This window comes from Sus scrofa, chromosome 1 (genome assembly GCF_000003025.6).
Source record: "Sus scrofa isolate TJ Tabasco breed Duroc chromosome 1, Sscrofa11.1, whole genome shotgun sequence".
Taxonomy (NCBI): domain Eukaryota; kingdom Metazoa; phylum Chordata; class Mammalia; order Artiodactyla; family Suidae; genus Sus; species Sus scrofa.
This window is the reverse complement of record NC_010443.5, coordinates 133,364,976-133,384,957: the sequence shown is the minus strand read 5'-3', so window position 1 is coordinate 133,384,957 and position 19,982 is coordinate 133,364,976. Positions and strand designations below refer to the sequence as shown.

General features: G+C 40.2%; 1 protein-coding gene across 1 annotated transcript in view; it reads left to right on the top strand.

The window, feature by feature from the left end:
* The window catches only part of TMCO5A (transmembrane and coiled-coil domains 5A), a 92,037-nt gene continuing 73,316 nt past the window's right edge, over positions 1,262 to 19,982 (top strand). The window contains exons 1-2 of the mRNA XM_021084931.1: positions 1,262 to 1,366; positions 14,377 to 14,466. Coding sequence (XP_020940590.1) covers positions 1,262 to 1,366; positions 14,377 to 14,466 — 195 coding nt within the window. The remainder of the gene's footprint in view (positions 1,367 to 14,376; positions 14,467 to 19,982) is intronic.

The following is a 19,982-nucleotide window of genomic DNA, read 5'->3' as shown; positions in this document are numbered from 1 at the left end:
ATTAACCCCAAGTTCCCACTCCTGAGATCCTTCTGTATAGCACTGGGAACTATATCTAGTCACTTATGATGGAGCATGATAATGTAAGAAAAAAGAATGTATACCAGTATGCATAACTGGGTCACCATGCTGTACAGCAGAAAACTGACAGAACACCATAAACCAGCTATAACAGGAAAAAATTAAAATATTATATATATTTTATATATATATATATATAAAATCTGAGGGAGTTCCCATCATGCCACAGCAGAAACAAATCTGACTAGGAATCATGAGCCTGCAGGTTCAATCCCTGGCCTTGCTCAGTGGGTTAAGGATCCGGCATTGCCATGAACTGTTGGTGTGGGTTACAGACACAGCTCGGATCCCATGTTGCTGTGGCTGTGGTGTAGGCCAGCAGCTACAGTTCTAATTCGACCCCTAGCCTAGGAATCTCCATATGCCACAGGTAGGGCCCTAAATAAAGACAAATAAAATGAAAATAAAAAAGCTGAGAGTGCTATGAACCTTTAAACCAGCCACCAATTCTCTGATATCTGAAATCAGTTTATAGTAGACTTAATGCTTCCAAAATTGGAGTGGCAATTTTTTACCTCAGAAAGTTGCCCAAAAAAGGATCTTACTGCCACATGCTTATTTTTGGCTATCAAGATGATTCTGGAATCCTGAAGGCACCAGCTAGAAATTTTCTGTTCAAACCACTGGAGCATAAGTATCCATAGTTTCCTAAGGAGTTTGGGAGGCTAGCATCCTCTATAATTTGGCTGAGAGCTCTGAAATATTCCAGAGATCCAGACCACTGTCCCAGCACCTTGTCCAGATGGCCCAGTTCTAGAAGCCATACTCCCTGTGGGATCTCCTGTCAGAAGAATTTCTCACTGGTGCCATTCCAGCCAATCTACCAAGTTTCATCTCATGTACTGCACAGTATTCCGACACCCCCAGTTAGCAATACTTAGTGGAGTTTCAGGATAGTGCCTGGCACACTGCAGGCACTCAACACATTCTTAAATAGATAAATAAGTGAATAAACCTAATCCATTTGGATGTCTGGGGGCACTCCATCAAAGGAAACTGCTGTACAAACATCCTGTGTCAATGGCTTCCAGCTGTGTCCATTCTGACTGGCAGAGCTCAGGGCCAACAACTTGGTAAACACTTCTAACATCATTTCTACTTATTTCTGAGGGGAAAATGGGAGTATCTAGGCTGAGTTCAAGGACTTCAGAAAAGATCAAGATAAACAAAGGACTACAAGATGGCAGTATTGCACAATAAGCTTTATCAAGCAGTGCTTGAACAGCTTTATCAGGCAGTGCGTGAAGAAGCCCTCATACTTCCAAGAGAAATAAAAAACTTTCCAGTGAGAGCAGCGCAGAGCCCATCTGGGTGACCCAAAAGGGGAAGAGGGCAGTGGACTTGGTGGAGGGATGAATCAGAGATGGGCTGACATTTGCAGGTGTTGTCACTCTTCAGTCTCTAGGCTAGAAAGCCCTAAAGGGAGCAGTAGTTTGGAGTCGTTTGTAACTACAGGGTTTGTCTTATCTATGGATGGTAGATATTAGATATAATTGTGTGGGGTGTATACTCTAAATAATTTAAAATATGATTATTTAAGTGATATTTAAAGCAACTAGACATGTAAGATTTTGAGCTTGGCACTGGCAGGCCTTGATCTAACTGTTGTAGCCTGCTATAAAGAAATAAATAACATAGGGGCCAATATATATGTGCCATCTTTAGTCTATTTATACAATAGTGTCTTATAAAATTTTAAAAAGTCACTACATTTCTCAGACCCTTTGCAGAGAGATCTGTCCCCTACTCTCCAAAAATAATTAGACACCAAAGATAACAGGGTTTCCCTCAAGCTAGAGATACAAGCCCCAGGGATCAGGTGAAGGCAGTGAGGAACTCCTGATAACTGAAGTGGAGTGAATTCAGAGTCTGTGGATTATCCTGTGACTATGTGAAATATACTGGTTCCATGATCTATTTTAACCAAGAACCCTGTTTATTTTATTTTATTTTATTTTTTGTTTTATTTTATTTAGGGGCTGCACCTCTGACATACGGAAGTTCCCAGGCTGGGGACTGAATCTGAGCTGAAGCTGCCAGCCTATACCACAGCTCACAGCAATGCTGGATCCTTAACCCACTGAGCAAGGCCAGGGATTGAACCCACATCCTCATGGACACTAGATGGGTTTGTTACTGTTGAGCCACAATGGGAACTCCAAATCCCAGTTTTACATGGGCTTTTTTTAGAGCACTTCAGGACAAGAACCACCTCTTCCTTGCACACCACCAATAGCGGACTGATAACCACATGAAATGTTACACTGTGCATTGCAAAAGTACCTCAGATGCAGATTTTCCTTCATCTTACAAATGTCTCCTCAAGTCAGGGTTAACTTAATCTAATCATTTATGCCTCCATTTAGAATATACCATTTCAGTAAACTGGTACAACCACCATGGAAAACAGCATGGATGTTCCTCAGAAAACTAAATATGGATCTACCATATGATCCAGCAATCCCATTCCTGGGCATATACCTGGACAAAAGTAAAATTCAAAAAGATATATGCACCTATATGTTCATAGCAGCAATACTGACAATAGCCAAGACATGGAAATAACCTAATATCCAATCCATACAGATGAATGGATTAAGAAGATGTGGTACATATACTCAAAGGAATACTACTTAGCCATAAAAAAGAATGAAATAATGCCATTTTCAGCAATATGGATGCAACTGGAGGTTCCCCTACTAAGTGAAGGAAATCAAAAATAGAAATACAAATACCATGATATCATTTATATGTGGAATCTAAAATATGGCACAAATGAACCTATCTACAAAAGAGAAATAGCCTCACAGACAGAAAGTTGCCAAGGGGAAGGGAGTGGAATAGACTGGGAATTTGGGGTTAGTAGATGTAAACTATTACATTCTGAATGGATAAGCAATGAGGTCCTACCTATAGCACAGGAAACTATATCTAATCTCTTGGGATATAACATGGTAGAAGATAATATGAGAAAAAGAATGTATACGTAGGAGTTCCCATAGTGGCGCAGTGGAAATGAATCCGACTAGGAACCATGAGGTTGAAGGTTTGATCCCTGGCCTCACTCAGGGGGTTAAGGATCCAGCATTGCCGTGAGCTGTGGTGTAGGTCAAAGATGTGGCTTGGATCTGGCATTGCTGTGGCTGTGGTGTAGGCCGACAGCTCCAGCTCCTTGGTGCAGCCCTCAAAAAAGACCAAAAAAAAAAAAAAAAAAGAATGTATATGTATATATGACTATGTCACTTTGCCATACAGCAGAAATTGGCACAACACTGTAAATCAACTATACTTTAATAAAAAAAGAATATACCATTCTATTGGTATCATGGATTACACATACATAGACATGCATACGCATGCACACACACACACTGCCACTACTATCACCACCACCAGTGCTGCTCTGATTCTATCCATCACTCCTATTTCAAATCCAGAACATCTAGGAAAGCTTTAATATACACAGGAGGACTTTCAGATTTTCTTCTAAGTTATATAGATGTCGAGTTTATATATATCAAACTTAACACTTTAGGGAAAATCATTCAGATACCAGCCTATAACGGTAATGCCACAAAAGGTCATCAACCTGAAAACAAGTTCTGGAGTTAGAGAAGTTATCTGCCTCAGTATCCACCTTTTACCCACCCAACTCTATGTCCTATTGCTTTCTGCTATATTCGGCCCGGAAGGAAATGTCTTTGCTCATCATGGATCTGGGGTTCACTCCAATGATTAGAGAAAGGGAGCCAAAATACTCTTTTGGGCTATCCTACACTCCTAGTTGAATGGAAATACATTTGCGTGTTCATAACAGAACCTTCCTTCTTTTGAGGAATTAGCCACAGGAATCCTTTGCTTAGTGAGTCAATTTGGAGTTGTGTTTCTGTTACAGCAGAGATTCATGACTAATTTGCCCAGAAACATACAGGCATATAACTTGTAGAATCAGTGATACATCGACCTTGGAGAAGTATGGAAGACTCTACTAATCGTAAGTATATTCTCGACTAACAGCAATTTAGCTTTTCATTATGACCTAAGAAAACCTTAGTCTGGCCTTGTTGGTAGAGGTGATAGAAAGTTTGTAAACAATCTCTTGAGATGCCCACTCTTAGTCACACACGAGACACCAGAGTATAGGTAAGAGGGACATCTCATGATTGCAGATACTTAGCAATCATGCTACAAGGTCCCATTTTACCTACATGTAACTTTCTGGGGGTTTTGTTTGGTTTTTTGTTTGCTTATCCATTACCAACTGTGCCTAATTTTCTTGTATCTTCTACCTAATACTGATTGGTCACCACTCAGTCCAAAGTTTGGCTCCATTTCCCAGACCTCTCTGTAAAAAATTGTTCCATCTTCACCCCCATTCCTTACATCTCCAACATGAGATTTATAATTTATTACATTACATATAAAAGCAGTCCCAAGGGTAACCACCAGAAATTGTTTTGGCTTTGGTAATAAAAGGTTTAGTGAAGGAGTTAGGCTTGGGACTGACTTTAAAGAATCAACAAATCAAAGATAGGAGAGGAGGAGAAAAGAAGAGAACCCTAAGATAAGAAAACAGTCTGAACATAGGCTTTAAGTTCAGAATGAGCTGCTCAACTGGATCAGGAAACTGTGTGTAATGAAAGAAGTTTTCACAGAGAAAACTAAATTATAGAGAAGCGTAGAGACCAAGGAGTTCAGACTTAATTTAGGAGTCACTGAGAGCTCTTTTTCTAGGAATATACTGGAAATTTTATGAATAAAGGGTATAACATACCCTGACCTCAACCTTTAGAGAATTCCATATAAATCAAGATCATACCCAGGTACACACACTCTAAAACATGCAAAAGCTTGGGCCACATGTAAAAGTCTACTTAGTTTCAGAGGCCTTTTCATGACTTAAGAAAGTTGCTTAGGAATGCATTATCCCTGAGAGTATTACCCCCTACAAAGACTTTAAGCTTGAGAAAGTTTGAGCTATCCTTTGTATTGCATCAGCCAATTTCTTAAGTTCTTAAAGTTAGTGTAACTTCAATGCCAAAAATTCAGATGATGTTTGGAAAATTGTATCTAGGGCCCGGCAATTCTTAGACCACTTCTCAGATGCTTTCAAATTAAAGATCAATTGAAAACCACAGTCATGCATTCCAAATTTCAGTGACCTAATGGGCCATGGGTAAAGCAATATGTCTTTATTTTCACAGTGATAGAAAAGGAATAGACATTGTGAAACCCTTTCATTTTGTTCATTTTGAACTCTTTCTCTAGAACTGGACATTTGTAAATTCCGAAATTGCCAGGGACTCTTTGAATACGTGGAAGAAATATTGGGATTTAACATTTTTTGTGTGTGTCAGCACTTCCTGGTTTCTTATTACACACAGGGAGAGGTCAAGTATAGACATTTTGTTAAGAATGTTACAGAGAAAAATCATTGAGGACAGAGGAAAAGAATGCTCATCTTATACAAACTTAGATACTCACAGAGACCCTGTTTAAGAGGAAAACAACTAAGATAAGGGGCAAGAGAAGAACAAAAGAATGAAAAAATAGATTTTTATTAATAATAAAATTCTGAACAAAAAGACATCTTTAACCAGTTTTACTCAGATAAAGCAAGGTTATGTTATGGTGATAACTAACTCAGAAACCCCAAAGGCTTAATCCAACAAAAGTTAATGTGTTCCTCAAGGAAAATCCACTGCAGGTATTGGTGTCTCTCTAGCATATCTCCAAATAATTGACTGCATAGTTTTAATCCCACCACTACAACTCAAAGTCTCTGTCACAATTGCCAAGGCAACAGAAGACATAAGCAGAAGGGTACATAATAGCCTTTCAGTTCTTCAATGGATAAGGGCACACTTCAGCTTGCCAGAATTAGTCATAACGCTTTATCCAACTGCAAGGAGGTCTCGAAATGCAGGGCATCAACATTATCCAAGTAAGAGAGTGGTCAGTAGATAGCTAAAGACAGAGGAAGAAGGGAAAATGGGGAAGAAATGGAACTTACAGAAAGAGGAGGAAGAAAAAAAAATGATGTGATCCAGCTACAGATTTAGAACCAAAATCTCTAAATTCTGAGTTCTAATCTCAACTCTACCCCAGCTTCTCTGAAAAGAGGAGCTGGCAAAATATACATACATATAAGCCAGAAACATAAGAGGTAGAAGCTAAAAGTCTCACAGAAATTCAGAATGCTCTGTACTTTATATATAGAAGATAGAAAGACACTTGGAAATGCCACCTATATTTTCACCTATAGGCACCAAAACATTCAACTAAACATTCTAAAGAACTTCTCTCCTTAAGAAACAACAAATTTGGAGTTCCCGTCGTGGCTCAGTGGTTAATGAATCCAACTAGGAACAATGAGGTTGAGGGTTCGATCCCTGGCCTTGCTCAGCGGGTTAAGGATCTGGCATTGCCGTGAGCTGTGGTGTAGGTCGCAGACGCGGCTTGGATCCCACGTTGCTGTGGCTCTGGTGTAGGCTGGCGGCTATAGCTCCAATTAGACCCCTAGTCTGGGAACTTCCATCTGCTGCGGGTGCAGCCCTAGAAAAGGCAAAAAAAAAAAATTTTTTTTGACATAGATATCCTAGTGAGGAAGGAGCCAAGAGTCAGTGTTAGGACTCAAGTCCACAAGTCTGTGATATAATCAAGCCCCATCATCACTACTTTGCCAGCTTTATAACTCAGTTTCCTCATGTATAAAAAGAATTAGGACCAGCATCATCTACCTGCAATAAGGTTTTCCGAAGGTACCTGCGCCCCAGTGTTCATAGCAGTACTATTTACAATAGCCAAGATGTGGAAGCAACCTAACTGTCCATCAACATATGAATGGATAAAGAAGATGTGGTGTGTGTGTGTGTGTGTGTGTGTGTAAAAACAGATATATTTGACCTTTAGCTTGCACATAGATAGGCTAGTAGAAACAGACTTACAGACACAGAAAACAAACTTATGGTTACCAAAAGGAGAAAGGGGGTAGGGAAGATAAATCAGGAGTTTGGGATTAGCAGATACAAACTACTGTTATAAAATAGATAAACAACAAGGTCCTACTGTATAGCACAGGGAAATATATTTAATCCCCAGTAATAAACCATAACATAAAAGGGGGGAAAAAGAAGTTTTCTGAAAGACTCCGAATGCTCTATGAAAGTAAGCACTAACCAGAAAGTTGTCATTATCTCCCAGGTGGCACTGGCATCAAGAGATTCATTTAAAGAGTACTCTTGCTTCTAGAAGAATTTTTTAGATCACATGGTCACAAACCCATTTAATTTTTGGTATCATTTCCTTCCTAACTGGGAACAATCTGATTTTATGTATTCCCTATTAGAAACACACTATATATCCTTAGAGAGCATTTCTATTTTCCTAAAGCCCAAGGTTATCTTCTTTAAAAAAAAAAAAAAGCATGTTTATTTACATGCTTATGTGTTTATATGCACACATATATACAACCATTTATTGTTGGTGTATGTGCTTGCCTGTCTGCTCTATTCTCTGTGTCCTCTCATTTGCCTCTTCCCTAGAAGCCAACCTAGGAGGCATGCAGAATGAATATGGGCCATCTGAATTCAGCAGCCTCATGTATTTGGATGCTCAAAAAGCAGCAGTCATCTATCAAAGGAAGTATATTGGACTAAATGGAGAGATTTTTAATAAGAGGAAAGGGGGTGCACTTTACCTAATAAAAAGAGCATAGAGAGACCCCGGCTGTGGCTAATGTGCATAAAAAATTCAGCCTGTCAGATCCTCACTTTTCTAATTCAGTAATCTAAATAATTTATTTGACATTTTAGCTCAAGATGACCTTTCTTAGGAAAAAATTACTGTTTTAAACTTTTAGCAAGTGCAACCCCAGCCACAGAATCCCTATTGAAGTCTGCATTTTCCCAAATGAGCAAAGGTTAATCTCGTAATGCTCAAACACATTGCTGACCCTTTTAAACAGCTCACAAAATGTCATTTAATTTTTTAATCTAATTTCAATTATATTGTAATATTTGGGTTGAGTATGTGGTGGAGATTGGGGGTAGGAATATGAGATTCTGGTCAGGGTCTATTTAGAGAAGTTTAGGCAAATGATCTGTTTTAAGTAAAACAGATATTAGATACAGCCATGCATCCTACTATGATTTGAATACATATGAAATAAAATCATGCATAATATGCAATAATATCATGCACTATTCCTCTGAAGAATTAACAAGTAGAGATTAAGGCAGTTCATTCTAAGGAGAAACAATATGAGAATCCAGCGTTCTCAGAGGTGATATGTGATTGGGACAATTAGTCTTTAAACCAAGCTACTCAAAGGAAATATTTGCCATAAGCCACAGAGTGTCCAGTTTACCCTCAGATCCCATTTGAGGACAGTTCTGAATGAACCCAGGGGATCGGTAGGGTGACAGATGTCATAGACACATCACCCTCTCATCCATTCCACAAGCAGTTCATGAAATCCCAACCTCTGCTCTCAAAAGTCACTCCTTAGCTTCCTAGCAGGTCAGAAAAAAAAAAAAAAGTAAAATTGTTAATATGAGGATAATTGGATCTTTCACTCTGCACAATAAGCTATCATATCATCATCCTCCCCTGGAAAGCTTATGTAGGAGATTTAGAGATGCTGTAACACTTTGTTAACCAGGCTTTCCTTCTACCCTCAGTAAGGATAATAGAATTTGATCCTCTAATTTGACAAACATCCTCTTTTCCGCAAAATTGCTCATTGTCATTGTTTAAACAGTGTCCTCATAGAAACACTGTGTGGCTTAAGTTTCTAAGTTATCTGAAAATCCAAAATAGCATCATTGGTAGCTGTGCCAACATCTGCATAAAGTGAACTGATGCAAACATCAAGCTAAGAAATGAAAGCTCAGCTCCATCACTCTCCTCTCACTTTCACCTCTCTTGATACCACCCCTGAGAGATTCTGCTGCTCCTCATTCTCCTTACCGTGAAATATCGCATTTCCTTTCATCAAAAGTGCCTACAAACCACACTCTCATAGAAGATGCCTCAACAAAGGGAGTTTTGTCCCTAACAACCCACACGAAGATGAGCCAATCTCTTGCTTCCTAGTCTCCCCCTCACCCTACCACTGATGCCAAACTTGCCCCAAAGAATGTTCACATGGTAAGACACAAACACAAACAAGGATGCCTGCTAATTGTTTTCACAGAAAAATCTACATTCTTACAGGCACTACCATCAGGAAGAATTGTGTGAAGTCTAGCACACCATGCTGTCTCATAAAAATTCATTTTCATTATTTTAATTATAGTCATCTCAAGAGTTGTCTACTCAAGGTATGTATCAGAATAACCCAGGAGTCTTGTTTAGCAGAGTGAGTCTCTGGGAAACTTTTACATAGAAATGAAACCTCTATAACCAGGATTTCCCAGTCTGTGAAATAAGGATCCTTACTTCATAGGATGCATTAATATCCAAAGAGAAGCTCCACAAATATACTTTGAGAAACATAATAACAGTTGTGAATCAACCTAGACTGCCATCCTTTTCTATTTCTGTGAATTTTTTTCAGAATTCAGTGGAATTAAAATAGGTAGCAAAGTCAGTAGTAAATAGGCGTCTCTGTACATTCTTTCAGAATATTGAAAAACATCTTGAAGACAGAATTAATGAAACTGGAGAAAGAGGGGCGAATGTGTGCCTGATACAAAATATGCTATACACTGAGAGTATAAATCCAGGAATTCTTTTGCTTTTGAAAGCTCAGCAGCATTCTAATGTAATTAATTGTTGCTGCTTTCTTCTTAACTCTAAGTTGCTTGCTACACTTAAGCATAAGATGGGAAACAATTTAATTGCAATGTTGAGGTTCTCCCAACCTATGACATAAACATAGTCATTAACATTAACATTCAGATTCAATATCTCCAAGATCTAGGCATTTCAGTGCCACCCCAAAATGCCAATAACAACGTGTTCTTACCTTCACTGAGATACTCATAATTGAGGGCTTTACCGCCAGCTGCTAGGTGAAAATCTTTACTACCTGGTCTAAAAGATTTACAATAAGTCCTTAGAACACTTTAACGAGAAAGACATTGTATAATCATCATTTTTTTTAAAAATAAGAAACTGAGGTTTAGGGAGATTCAATAACTTGCCCCCAGTACTTGGGAAAGCTATGATTGGTCAGACTGTGTGGCTTTTTTTTTTAATTATTAAAGTACAGTTGATATACAATGCTGTGTCAATGTCTTCTGTACAGCAAAGTGACACAGTCATACATTCTTTTTCTCATATTATTTTCCATCATGTTCTATCCCAAGAGACTAGATTTAGTTCCCTGTGCTGTATAGTAGGACCTCGTTCTTATCGATTCTAAATGTTATAGTTTGCATCTACTAACCCCAAATTCCCTGTCCGTCCCATTCCCTCTCCCCTCCTCCTTGGCAACCACAAGTCTGTTCTCCAGGCCTGTGAGTCTGTTTCTGTTTTGCAGATAGGTTCATTTGTGCCATATTTTAGATTCCACATATCAGTGATACCATATGGTATTTGTCTTTCTCTTTCTGACTTACTTCACTTAGTATGATAATCTCCAGTTGCACCCATATTGCTGCAAATGGCATTAGTTCATTCTTTTTTATGGCTGAGTAGTATTCTACTGTATATGTGAACCACATCTTCTTAACCCATTCATCTGTCAATGGACATTTGGGTTGTTTCCATGTCTTGGCTATTGTGAACTGTGCTGCTATGAACATATGGGTGCGTGTATCTTTTTGAATTACAGTTTTGTCCAGATATATGCCCAGGAGTGGGACTGGTGGATCATACTATAGCTTTTTTTTTGTTTTTTGTTTTGTTTTGTTTTGTTTTTTTGTTTTGTTTTGTTTTTTGTTTTGCTTTTTTTTTGTTTTGCTTTTCAGGGCCACACCCAGGGCATATGTAGATTCCCAGGCTAGGGGTCCAATCTGAGCTACAACTTTCAGCCTACATCACAGCCACAGCAACGCCAGATCTGAGCCATGCCTGCAACCTACACTACAGCTCATGGCAATGCTGGATCCTCAACCCACTGAGTGAGGCCAGGGATTGAAACTGCAACCTGATGGTTCCTAGTCGGATTTGTTTCCGCTGCACCACGATGGGAACTCCCATATTGTAGTTCTATATTTAGTTTCCTGAGGAAGGTCCATGCTATTTTCCATAATGGTTGTACCAACTTACATTCCCACCAACAGTGAAGGAGGGTTCCCTTTTCTCTGTGACTTTTAAATACCCCACTCCACAGCTTCAGAAGCGCAATGTTTATGCTCAGTATTTACACAGATTGGCCCTACCAACCAAAGGTGGGGTCCTGACTGGAATAATGAGGGGTGACACCCTCTTATGAGCCCCTTTGTTAAAGCTGCCAGTCACTACCAACACTGCCACCATCCATAGAGTCACCATTTTTTGCATGCTAAGTGGCCAGTTTTATAAAATAAAGATGCTGCCTCCTTCCTTGCTTCTGTGTGAGGGGGTATTGGAGCTTCATTAGAGCCCCAGAGGGGTCCAGATCCCTAGGAGACAGATTGTTTTTTTCCTCCTCAGACAAGCACTGCCATTCTTGCCACCAGCGAAGCTGCAGCTGCTGTCTCACCATCCATCAAAATTGGATCTTATATTCTCTATACCCACCAAAGGACAAAAGAGGAATAGCACCACTTTCCCTTTGGTGTTGATGAAAAAAGAGAGAAAGAAGACACCTTCCCTACCTTCATGTATTGTTAGCTCCAGAAGGGGGATGCGTGGTGTGGGCAAATGTTCTGGTATTTTGAGAAAGAGCTCTTTCAACAGGTGTGCGCGCGCACACACACACACACACCCCTCTTTCATCTAACAGTGCACATATACTTGATGGGAGGATGGCTTACAAAAAATCCCACAAAAGGTACAGCACTGCCCCTCAAATTGCATTTAGCCCTGAGACCCTTCTGCTGAGTTAAGGCTTTTGTCAGGCTCCATCTCCCACTGTGCAAAGCAGTCCTTTTATTTCACCTCTTCCTAAAACATGATTTTCATTCAGTCCCTCTTCCCATCACTACCCTCTCCCATCAGAACAGATTTCCTCTTCAACAGGACTTCTAAGCAGTCCCTTCCCCATCCCATCCACCCCTAGCCTCTATCATCCAAGTGTTCCCCAGACCACTACCAGCAATCTCTACAAATCCCCTGATAAATCATTGGCTACAAAGAGAAACATTTCCCCTCTAGTCATATACCTGTTGAGGCTGAGTCCTGACTGAGGCTGCCTGACCACACGTGCTCTAAACTCCATCTGGTCCCAGCTCCTTCCCTGAGAACTTTCTCCCTGTCTTCAACCTAGTCCTCTTTTTCAGCTCCTTCCCCTCAGCCTACAGAGGTTTATTATGCCCTTGGGCTTTTACCTAAACCTTCTGTATGCCTTATTGCTCATCTTTCTTTCTTTCTTTCTTTTTTTTTTTTTTTTTTTTTTGTCTTTTTGCCATTTCTTGGGCCGCTCCTGCAGCATATGGAGGTTCCCAGGCTAGGGGTCGAATCGGAGCTGTAGCTGCCAGCCTATGCCACAGGCACAGCAACGCAGGATCCGAGCCGCGTCTGCAACCTACACTACAGCTCACGGCAACGCCAGATCATTAACCCACTGAGCAAGGGCAGGGATCGAACCCACAACCTCATGGTTCCTAGTCAGATTCGTTAACCACTGCGCCACGACGGGAACTCCTATTGCTCATCTTTCTTTCATTTTCAAGCTCCTCTCTCCAGCTTTCCTTCTAACCATTCATTCCTTTCTGCAGCTCCTGCATTCAGGCTTCTAAAATTCTCCTTATTCAAATCCCCATTCTTAATACCTGGTATCCCCAGTAGCTAATTTTCAGTCCTTAATCTTCTTGACCTGCAAGCAACCCAGCTGACCACTCCCTCTGTCCTGATCCTCTCCCTCTCTTCCCTTTAATGCCATAAACGTTTTTTGCCTGATCACTGTCTTGCTCCTTGGACAAATGCTCCTCCTCAGCATTGTTGGTATAGTGATAAACATAGCTGCCTTCCAAATGCCCCCCTTGGATGTGTCTACAGGCTTCTCACCTTCTGCCTACTCTTAAAGCACCAGGCCTTAGGCCTCTTACCCCTCTATACATGCTCCTTGAAAAGATCTCCTCTATTCCATGGTTTCATTTGCCCCCTATATGCAGGCTTTGCCCACGTTTTCATCTCCCACTCAACTGTCCCCTTTGAGCTCCAGACCCACATTTCCAACAGTCAGCTGGATAAGCACATTTGGGTGCCCAGTAGACCCTTAAATTATACTTATTCAAACCAGATTCATCTTCCCTATTGACTCTGCTACATGTATTTCTTTTTTTTTTGGTCTTTTTTTTTTTTTTTTTTTTTTTTTTTTTGTCTTTTTGCCATTTATTGGGCCGCTTTCACGGCATATGGAGGTTCCCAGGCTAGGGGTCGAATCGGAGCTGTAGCTGCTGGCCTACACCAGAGCCACAGCAAATCGGGATTTGAGCCGCGTCTGCAACCTACACCACAGCTCATGGCAACGCCGGATCCTTAACCCACTGAGCAAGGCCAGGGATCAAACCCAAAACCTCATGGTTCCTAGTCGGATTCGTTAACCTCTGGGCCACGACAGCAACTCCTGTTACATGTACTTCTTAGTAAAAAGCACCATCATCTATGCAGTCACCTGAGAAAGAAAACTGAGACTCCTTCTTCTTCTTTACCTCCCATGTCACCAGGTCCTGTCAATCTTACTTCCTATCTTTCATATCTGTTCTCTTCCTGCCATTCTCACTGCCACAGTTCACACACTCATACTTCACACTTACAGAGCATCCAATTGCAAGTATGGTGCAAAATATTTATTTTGAACTGCATTCAGTTCCTCAATGCTTCATTCTCTTTAACACTTCCATGACCTCCATGATTCTGCCCTTCTATTCAAAATATCTTCCTTCTCCTGGTTCAACTGGTAAAATCCTATTTATTCTTAAAAACTTCAAACATAAATTGCTTCATGAAGTCAACCCTGACTTTACCATGAAGAGTTCTGTCCACCTACTTCATGCTGCCATAGCACACTGGATACACACTCCCATGAACGGTGTTGTCCTCACTGGCTTGCGATTCCCTCCTCATATCCTTCCCACTATAGCCAGTCAATATTTAAAGGGTACAGAGAGACTGTTCTATTCATCTTCACAATGCCCAAAGTGAACATAGTGAGTTTTTAATGATTGTTGAATAAGCAAAGGTGTCTGTTGTGCTCTAAAGGAAGTAATAGAAATTAATGTTACGAGAGAAGGACAGAGCTTTCTAGTTGAGGGAGCAGCAGGAAAGCAGTATGGGAAGAATCCTAGACAGGTAGGTAGTCAGACACTTGGGTTCTCATATCCAAACACTGCCATTAACAATGCAACCTAGATTAAGACAACTGCTACCTCAGCGTGTCGATTCAACCATCTGAAAAATGAAAATAAATACACCCTCGGTTAACTTCAAGACTACTCTCACCTCTGAGTCTTTAAATATAGGCAAGAGTTGGCCAGAAAAAAAAAGGGGGAACTAGGAGTTACCTGGTCACTCAGTGGCTTAAGAATCCAGTGTTTTCACTGTTGTGGCTTGGGTTACTGCTATGGTGTGGATTCCATCCCTGGCCTTGAAACTTCTGCATACAGTGGGCATGGTCAACAAAAAAAATAAGGAGAAACTAAAAGACAGTCTGACATAACACTCAGGGTTCAAAGCCTACCTTTGCCAATTACCAGCTGTAACCTTAAGTAGACTAACTTGTCTAAGAACTAGTTTCCTCTATATAAGGCTAAAAATAACCCCTGTTCTTCCATCATAGGATTACTGGAGAATTAAAACAGCTGATATTTGTACAGCATTAGGACAGCACCTACTCTGAAATGCACTTACCAAATAGAAGACAGACCAAGTATGAACCTAGATTTGACTTCTTAGCTTGTTACTCAAAGGTTGACTAGCTGTGACCTTGGGTCACTTCATATCTTATAAGTTAATACACCTGTGAGTACAAAAATAGCCTGTATGTTATGTCTAAGATCTGCTGTTTCTGCCGAAGAACCAACCATTCTTCCATACTGCTGAAACAATGAAATCTGGCATTGCATGAAACTGGGTTTGTATGAAAAACATGGGTTTCTGGAAGTCCACCTTGATCTTTATCCTCCAACAACCACTCCAAGAGGCCATAAATTGGTTGCCCTCAATTCTGAGGAAAGGAGGCAGAAGATCAGAAGGAAATCTTGGGGGAAAAGAGTTGATGCCTTCTGAGTTCCTCCCAGAGAGGAGAGGGATCTATCATAATTCTGCTGTTTATCAGGAGTTAGGAGTGAAAAGAAAGGACTAATTTCAAAAAAAAAAATTTCCCTCATTTTGAGACCATCCTTTTGACTACTGATTCCATTTTCTCCATCAACTCCTTTCTGCCAAACCAATCTCTTTTAGCAAGCTTTCTCAGAAGGACCTTCCCCTCAGTCTTAACAGACCAACAGGTAATAGAAGTGGGTAGGCGAGCAACTTTGATTTCCCTCTTGTTAGATCAGTTCCCAGAATGAGAAGCTTAATGAGAACCTCCCAGCCTAGTGAAAGGGCTGACTCACCCCTCGGAGAGACTATGAAATTGTCCACCATTTCTCATACATCAGACAGATTTTCTACTTAGACCCTCCCTATAATGAGTGGCAAAACAGATAAAGGAGAAACACAGAACATGGTTCAGAATGCCTTGAGAACAAGCTCTGCAACTGGCAATAGGATACCCTAAACATTGCTAGGAAAAAGAGCAGATGGGGCTCTTAACAAGTGCAAGCCCTGGCTACATCATGACAGCCACTGACAAATAAAAGGCAGAACGGGAGACTTTGGCTACAGGTTGCCACTTATCCAAGTTCTGTGATAGAGAACTTGGAAGACACTGGAGCAATACTATTAGTCCTAGCTGCCCTCATAACTTTTATCTGCCTTCATTCACTTTCATTTCCCTGTAAGAACGGGGAAAATCCTTGTAAGAATTCATGATTTTCTATCTGAATCTGCCTATTTATAAAGCAGTGCCCCTGAAATGGCACTGCCTTAAAGACAGCTGGCTTCCTGGGCTAGCAGAATACACGGTGAGCCATTCGTCTGAGTCCAGCAGGAACAGTGGGAGTGGGCTATAAGTTGGTGGCCCTTACCTGACCACAATGGGGCGACCTTTAAAAGGAGAAGCAAGCAGTCTAATTTCTTTTCTTCCTCAAGGCAATGGTGAGGGGTTTTGATCTCTCCTGGGTTTGTTTCTCAGCCAGCCCTCTTCCTTTGTCTCACTCCTTTCACTGAGGTTGTGCAGTTTTATTTTTCTAACCAGAAAATGTAGCGTGATTCTGTAAATGTTTTCTTGCTGTTGTACTTTTCAGACTATTTTCCTCCTTGTTTTTTTGGAGGGCCTGAATCTGCCTTTGGTCACACTATCTGCTCCTCTATGGTCACCTCGGAGAAGATTAACCCTTTCATTAAAAAAGCCTGGCCAGGGTCAAACTACCGCCTGGCTAGGGACTCTTACAACCCTTTGATCTCCCAGCTATGGAGAAATTATTAGCAAATTCTAAGCCTTCCCATGTGATTTGTTTTTGTAAATTTGTAGAAATTATTCCTAATCCTATTACGTGGCCTAGGGCAAACCTGCATTAAATATAGGAGACTTTTTGTTATGTGGCAGATGGATAATAAAGGAATGCTGAATGCAGCTCCATTCCAAGTTATGGGAATCTGGACACTTCATCAGCATTCTCTTAATCCTCTGCCATGGCTCCGCCTTTGATGAATGCTCTCATTTATGACCACTGATGCCGCTCACTTAATTTCAGAGAAGAAAAATAATACCTAGCTGTTAATGTGAATATTTGAGTTTATGGCTGTACAATGAATAATTGTGACATTATCAAAGGAACATCTCCTTATACATTATTCAGTTGTATAGACCACATTAACCAGAGATTGGAAACTTGCAATTTTGCATCTTCCATCTTCTTTGGAACGGAGACACCATGCAGACAAAAGTCAGTGTCTCAAACCAAATTCTACCTGACAATGCGTATCAGCCCGCACTATATTTTGCTCATTGTGGTGCCAATCTCCTATCTTACCAATGACATTTTTTCAAAGAAAGAGGGGATTTCCTAGAGACTCGACCCCATGCAACTTCCATAGCTTATTATCGAATAGGAAAATGTAGCCCTGGTTCCTGCTTTAATACTGATGCCATGGAGGATGTCGACAGGGTTAGACTGGAAATTAAGACAGCACACCTTTGCTGCTTCTACTTTATATATAAACTGAGGGTCTTTTTCAATGTATGTTTTCACTTAGAAAGCAGGAGAGAATGTTTGCAAGTCATTCATGAATCACTGGGTCTTTGCTAGGTTTAGTCAGGCAGAGATGGTGCTGGTTCCTTTAGGGATACTCATGCAGAGTCACTCACTTCTCTGTTATAGAGATAGATATGCCTCAGCTGTTTGAGCATTTATGCCTTTGTTTCTGGGGAGGTAAGAGGTTAGGCACCAGAGAAAGAAGGTAAAGAATAGCATGGAATATTTTTATTGTAAAAACTCATTGAGCAGTATTTCGAACTAAGATATGTGCATAGGATGTGTACAGACATGTCACTTGAAAATATCAGGAATATTTTAGTGTTTTTACAGTAATAAAATAGTAAATTTTATTTTACAACGCAGAAAATACCTTGTTTAGACTAGGAATGGCACCACTGGGCTATTAACTTTTTAAAAATATTTCCTTTTTAATTTAATTTCAATAATGTTTGGTAAATAGACCTTGGGGTTAAGATCAGATTTCCCTGAGTCGCTATTTGGGGAATCCTTGTGAGATCAGTTACATTCATTGACAGCAAAATGCCTGCAAATAGATCTGTGAGCCTTGAGAGGTACATTCAGCTAAGAGAAATCAGCAGTATGTGTCATTTTTCCAGTTTAGTAAGCCATAAACTGAACATTTTCATATTCAACTGGTTTTTACATGATAGCTGATATACTGGCACAAATCATTAACTGGAAAATTGTAGGGAAAAAGTATTTAGCCCATTTTCAAAAAATTGCTCAATGCCAGAAGCAGGTATATACAGGATATGAATAGACCTATTCAAACTGTGTATGATTTAGTAATGCATAATGTAAGCAACACACAAGACTTCTAGACAACTAAAAGAGGGGCTCCAGTTGTTCTCAATCATACAAAATTAATGAATCAACACCAAATTTGAACTTAGTAGGTGAACATGGCTTCCTCAGCCAGGTCTCCTAAGACTAATATTGACACCAACTGAAAATCAGGCGTGGACACTCAGAACCTCTGAGAATGATACACCAAATACCCTCAGCTGAGGAAACTTCACAGTACTTCTGTAATGAGTGACTTAGTAGATGCCCTAAACCCACAGGTCACCATTTTGCTTAAGGTGTTTATTATCTTCAACAGGTAAAATTGCCTCTAAAAATGATTCTTCTAACAGCCCATTCTACCAGCATTTATTAGTGGCCATCCTAAATTATCTATCTCAGAAAAAAAAAAGGATTAAAAAAAAAGAACGTTAAATATAACAGCATATCAACTACATTAAGGACCAATAAATACTGCATCTGGTGCCAACTTAACACAAATGTCAGAACCAACTTATTACTAACTGGAAGAGAGGGAGGGACAGTCTATACTAGCGGCTCTTAATGCGGGGCATCAGAGACCTGTGGTGTTTCAAAAACCACTGATGTCAATTTCCCACCCTAAATCTATTAAATTATATTTTCAGAAGTAAAAATCAAGCACTGGAATTTTATTTAAAGTTCCACAGGGATGATTCAGATTTGCAGCCATGGTTGGTAACTGCCTCCTCTATAATAATAAAAGCCATGTTACTTTACTTTAAATGCATTGTGTTAGAGGAGGAAAGGCATCGGCTCTGAAGCTAGACAGCCCTAGATTCATATCCTGGCACAGCTCTCACTGGCTGTGTGCTCTGGGACAAGTTATTTTAGCCCTTTAGGTCTTATTTTCCACCTCTACAAAATGGAGATAATCCCACTTACCTCACAGAGCTACCCTAAAGTTAAAATACAGACTTGGAGCATAGTAGGGACTCAATAACTGTGCTATCTATGTGAAGTGGAGCTAACTCCCCAACACACAAGGAGGAGGAGCAAGAGGGTATTAAGTTTGCCAAGCCTTCCTCACTAAAAACAAATAGGCTTTCCTGTCCAAAGAATTCAATGTTAACTTGTATTCCGAAAATAGAACAGCTTTTCTAAATAGTCTCAGCTTTTTTTTTCCCCAAAAAAATGACACCTTAAAAAAAAAAAAAAAAAACTTGGAGTTCCCTGGTGATCTAGTGGGTTAAGGAGCTGGCATTGTCACTGCTCTGACTCGGGTCACTGCTATGGTGCAGGTTTGATCTTTGGTTTGATCCCCAGCCTGGAAATTTCTGCCTGCTGCAGGTACAGCAGTCCGCCCCCCCACCCCCCCCCAAAAAAAAAACTTGCTAAATTAGAATTTGTCATTGTTATCACTTAAAGTGGGCAGGGAAGAGAGAGGCAAAGAAACCATCTTACCACTTTATCCAAGACCTTTACCTCCCTTTGAAGAAAATTTAAAAGAATAAGACAAAGCCAGAGAGACATCAGGGATGAAAACAGTTTATGTATTTTTTTTCTTATGGGAAATGAAAGAAGAAAATGCCATGCAAAGTGGAACTGGGTTGAGGCTGCAATCAGAGGAGCCTGCCTGGGCAGAAATACAGACAGACATACAAACAGACAGACACAAACACATATAAACATACATACATACATGGTACATTAATAAAGAAA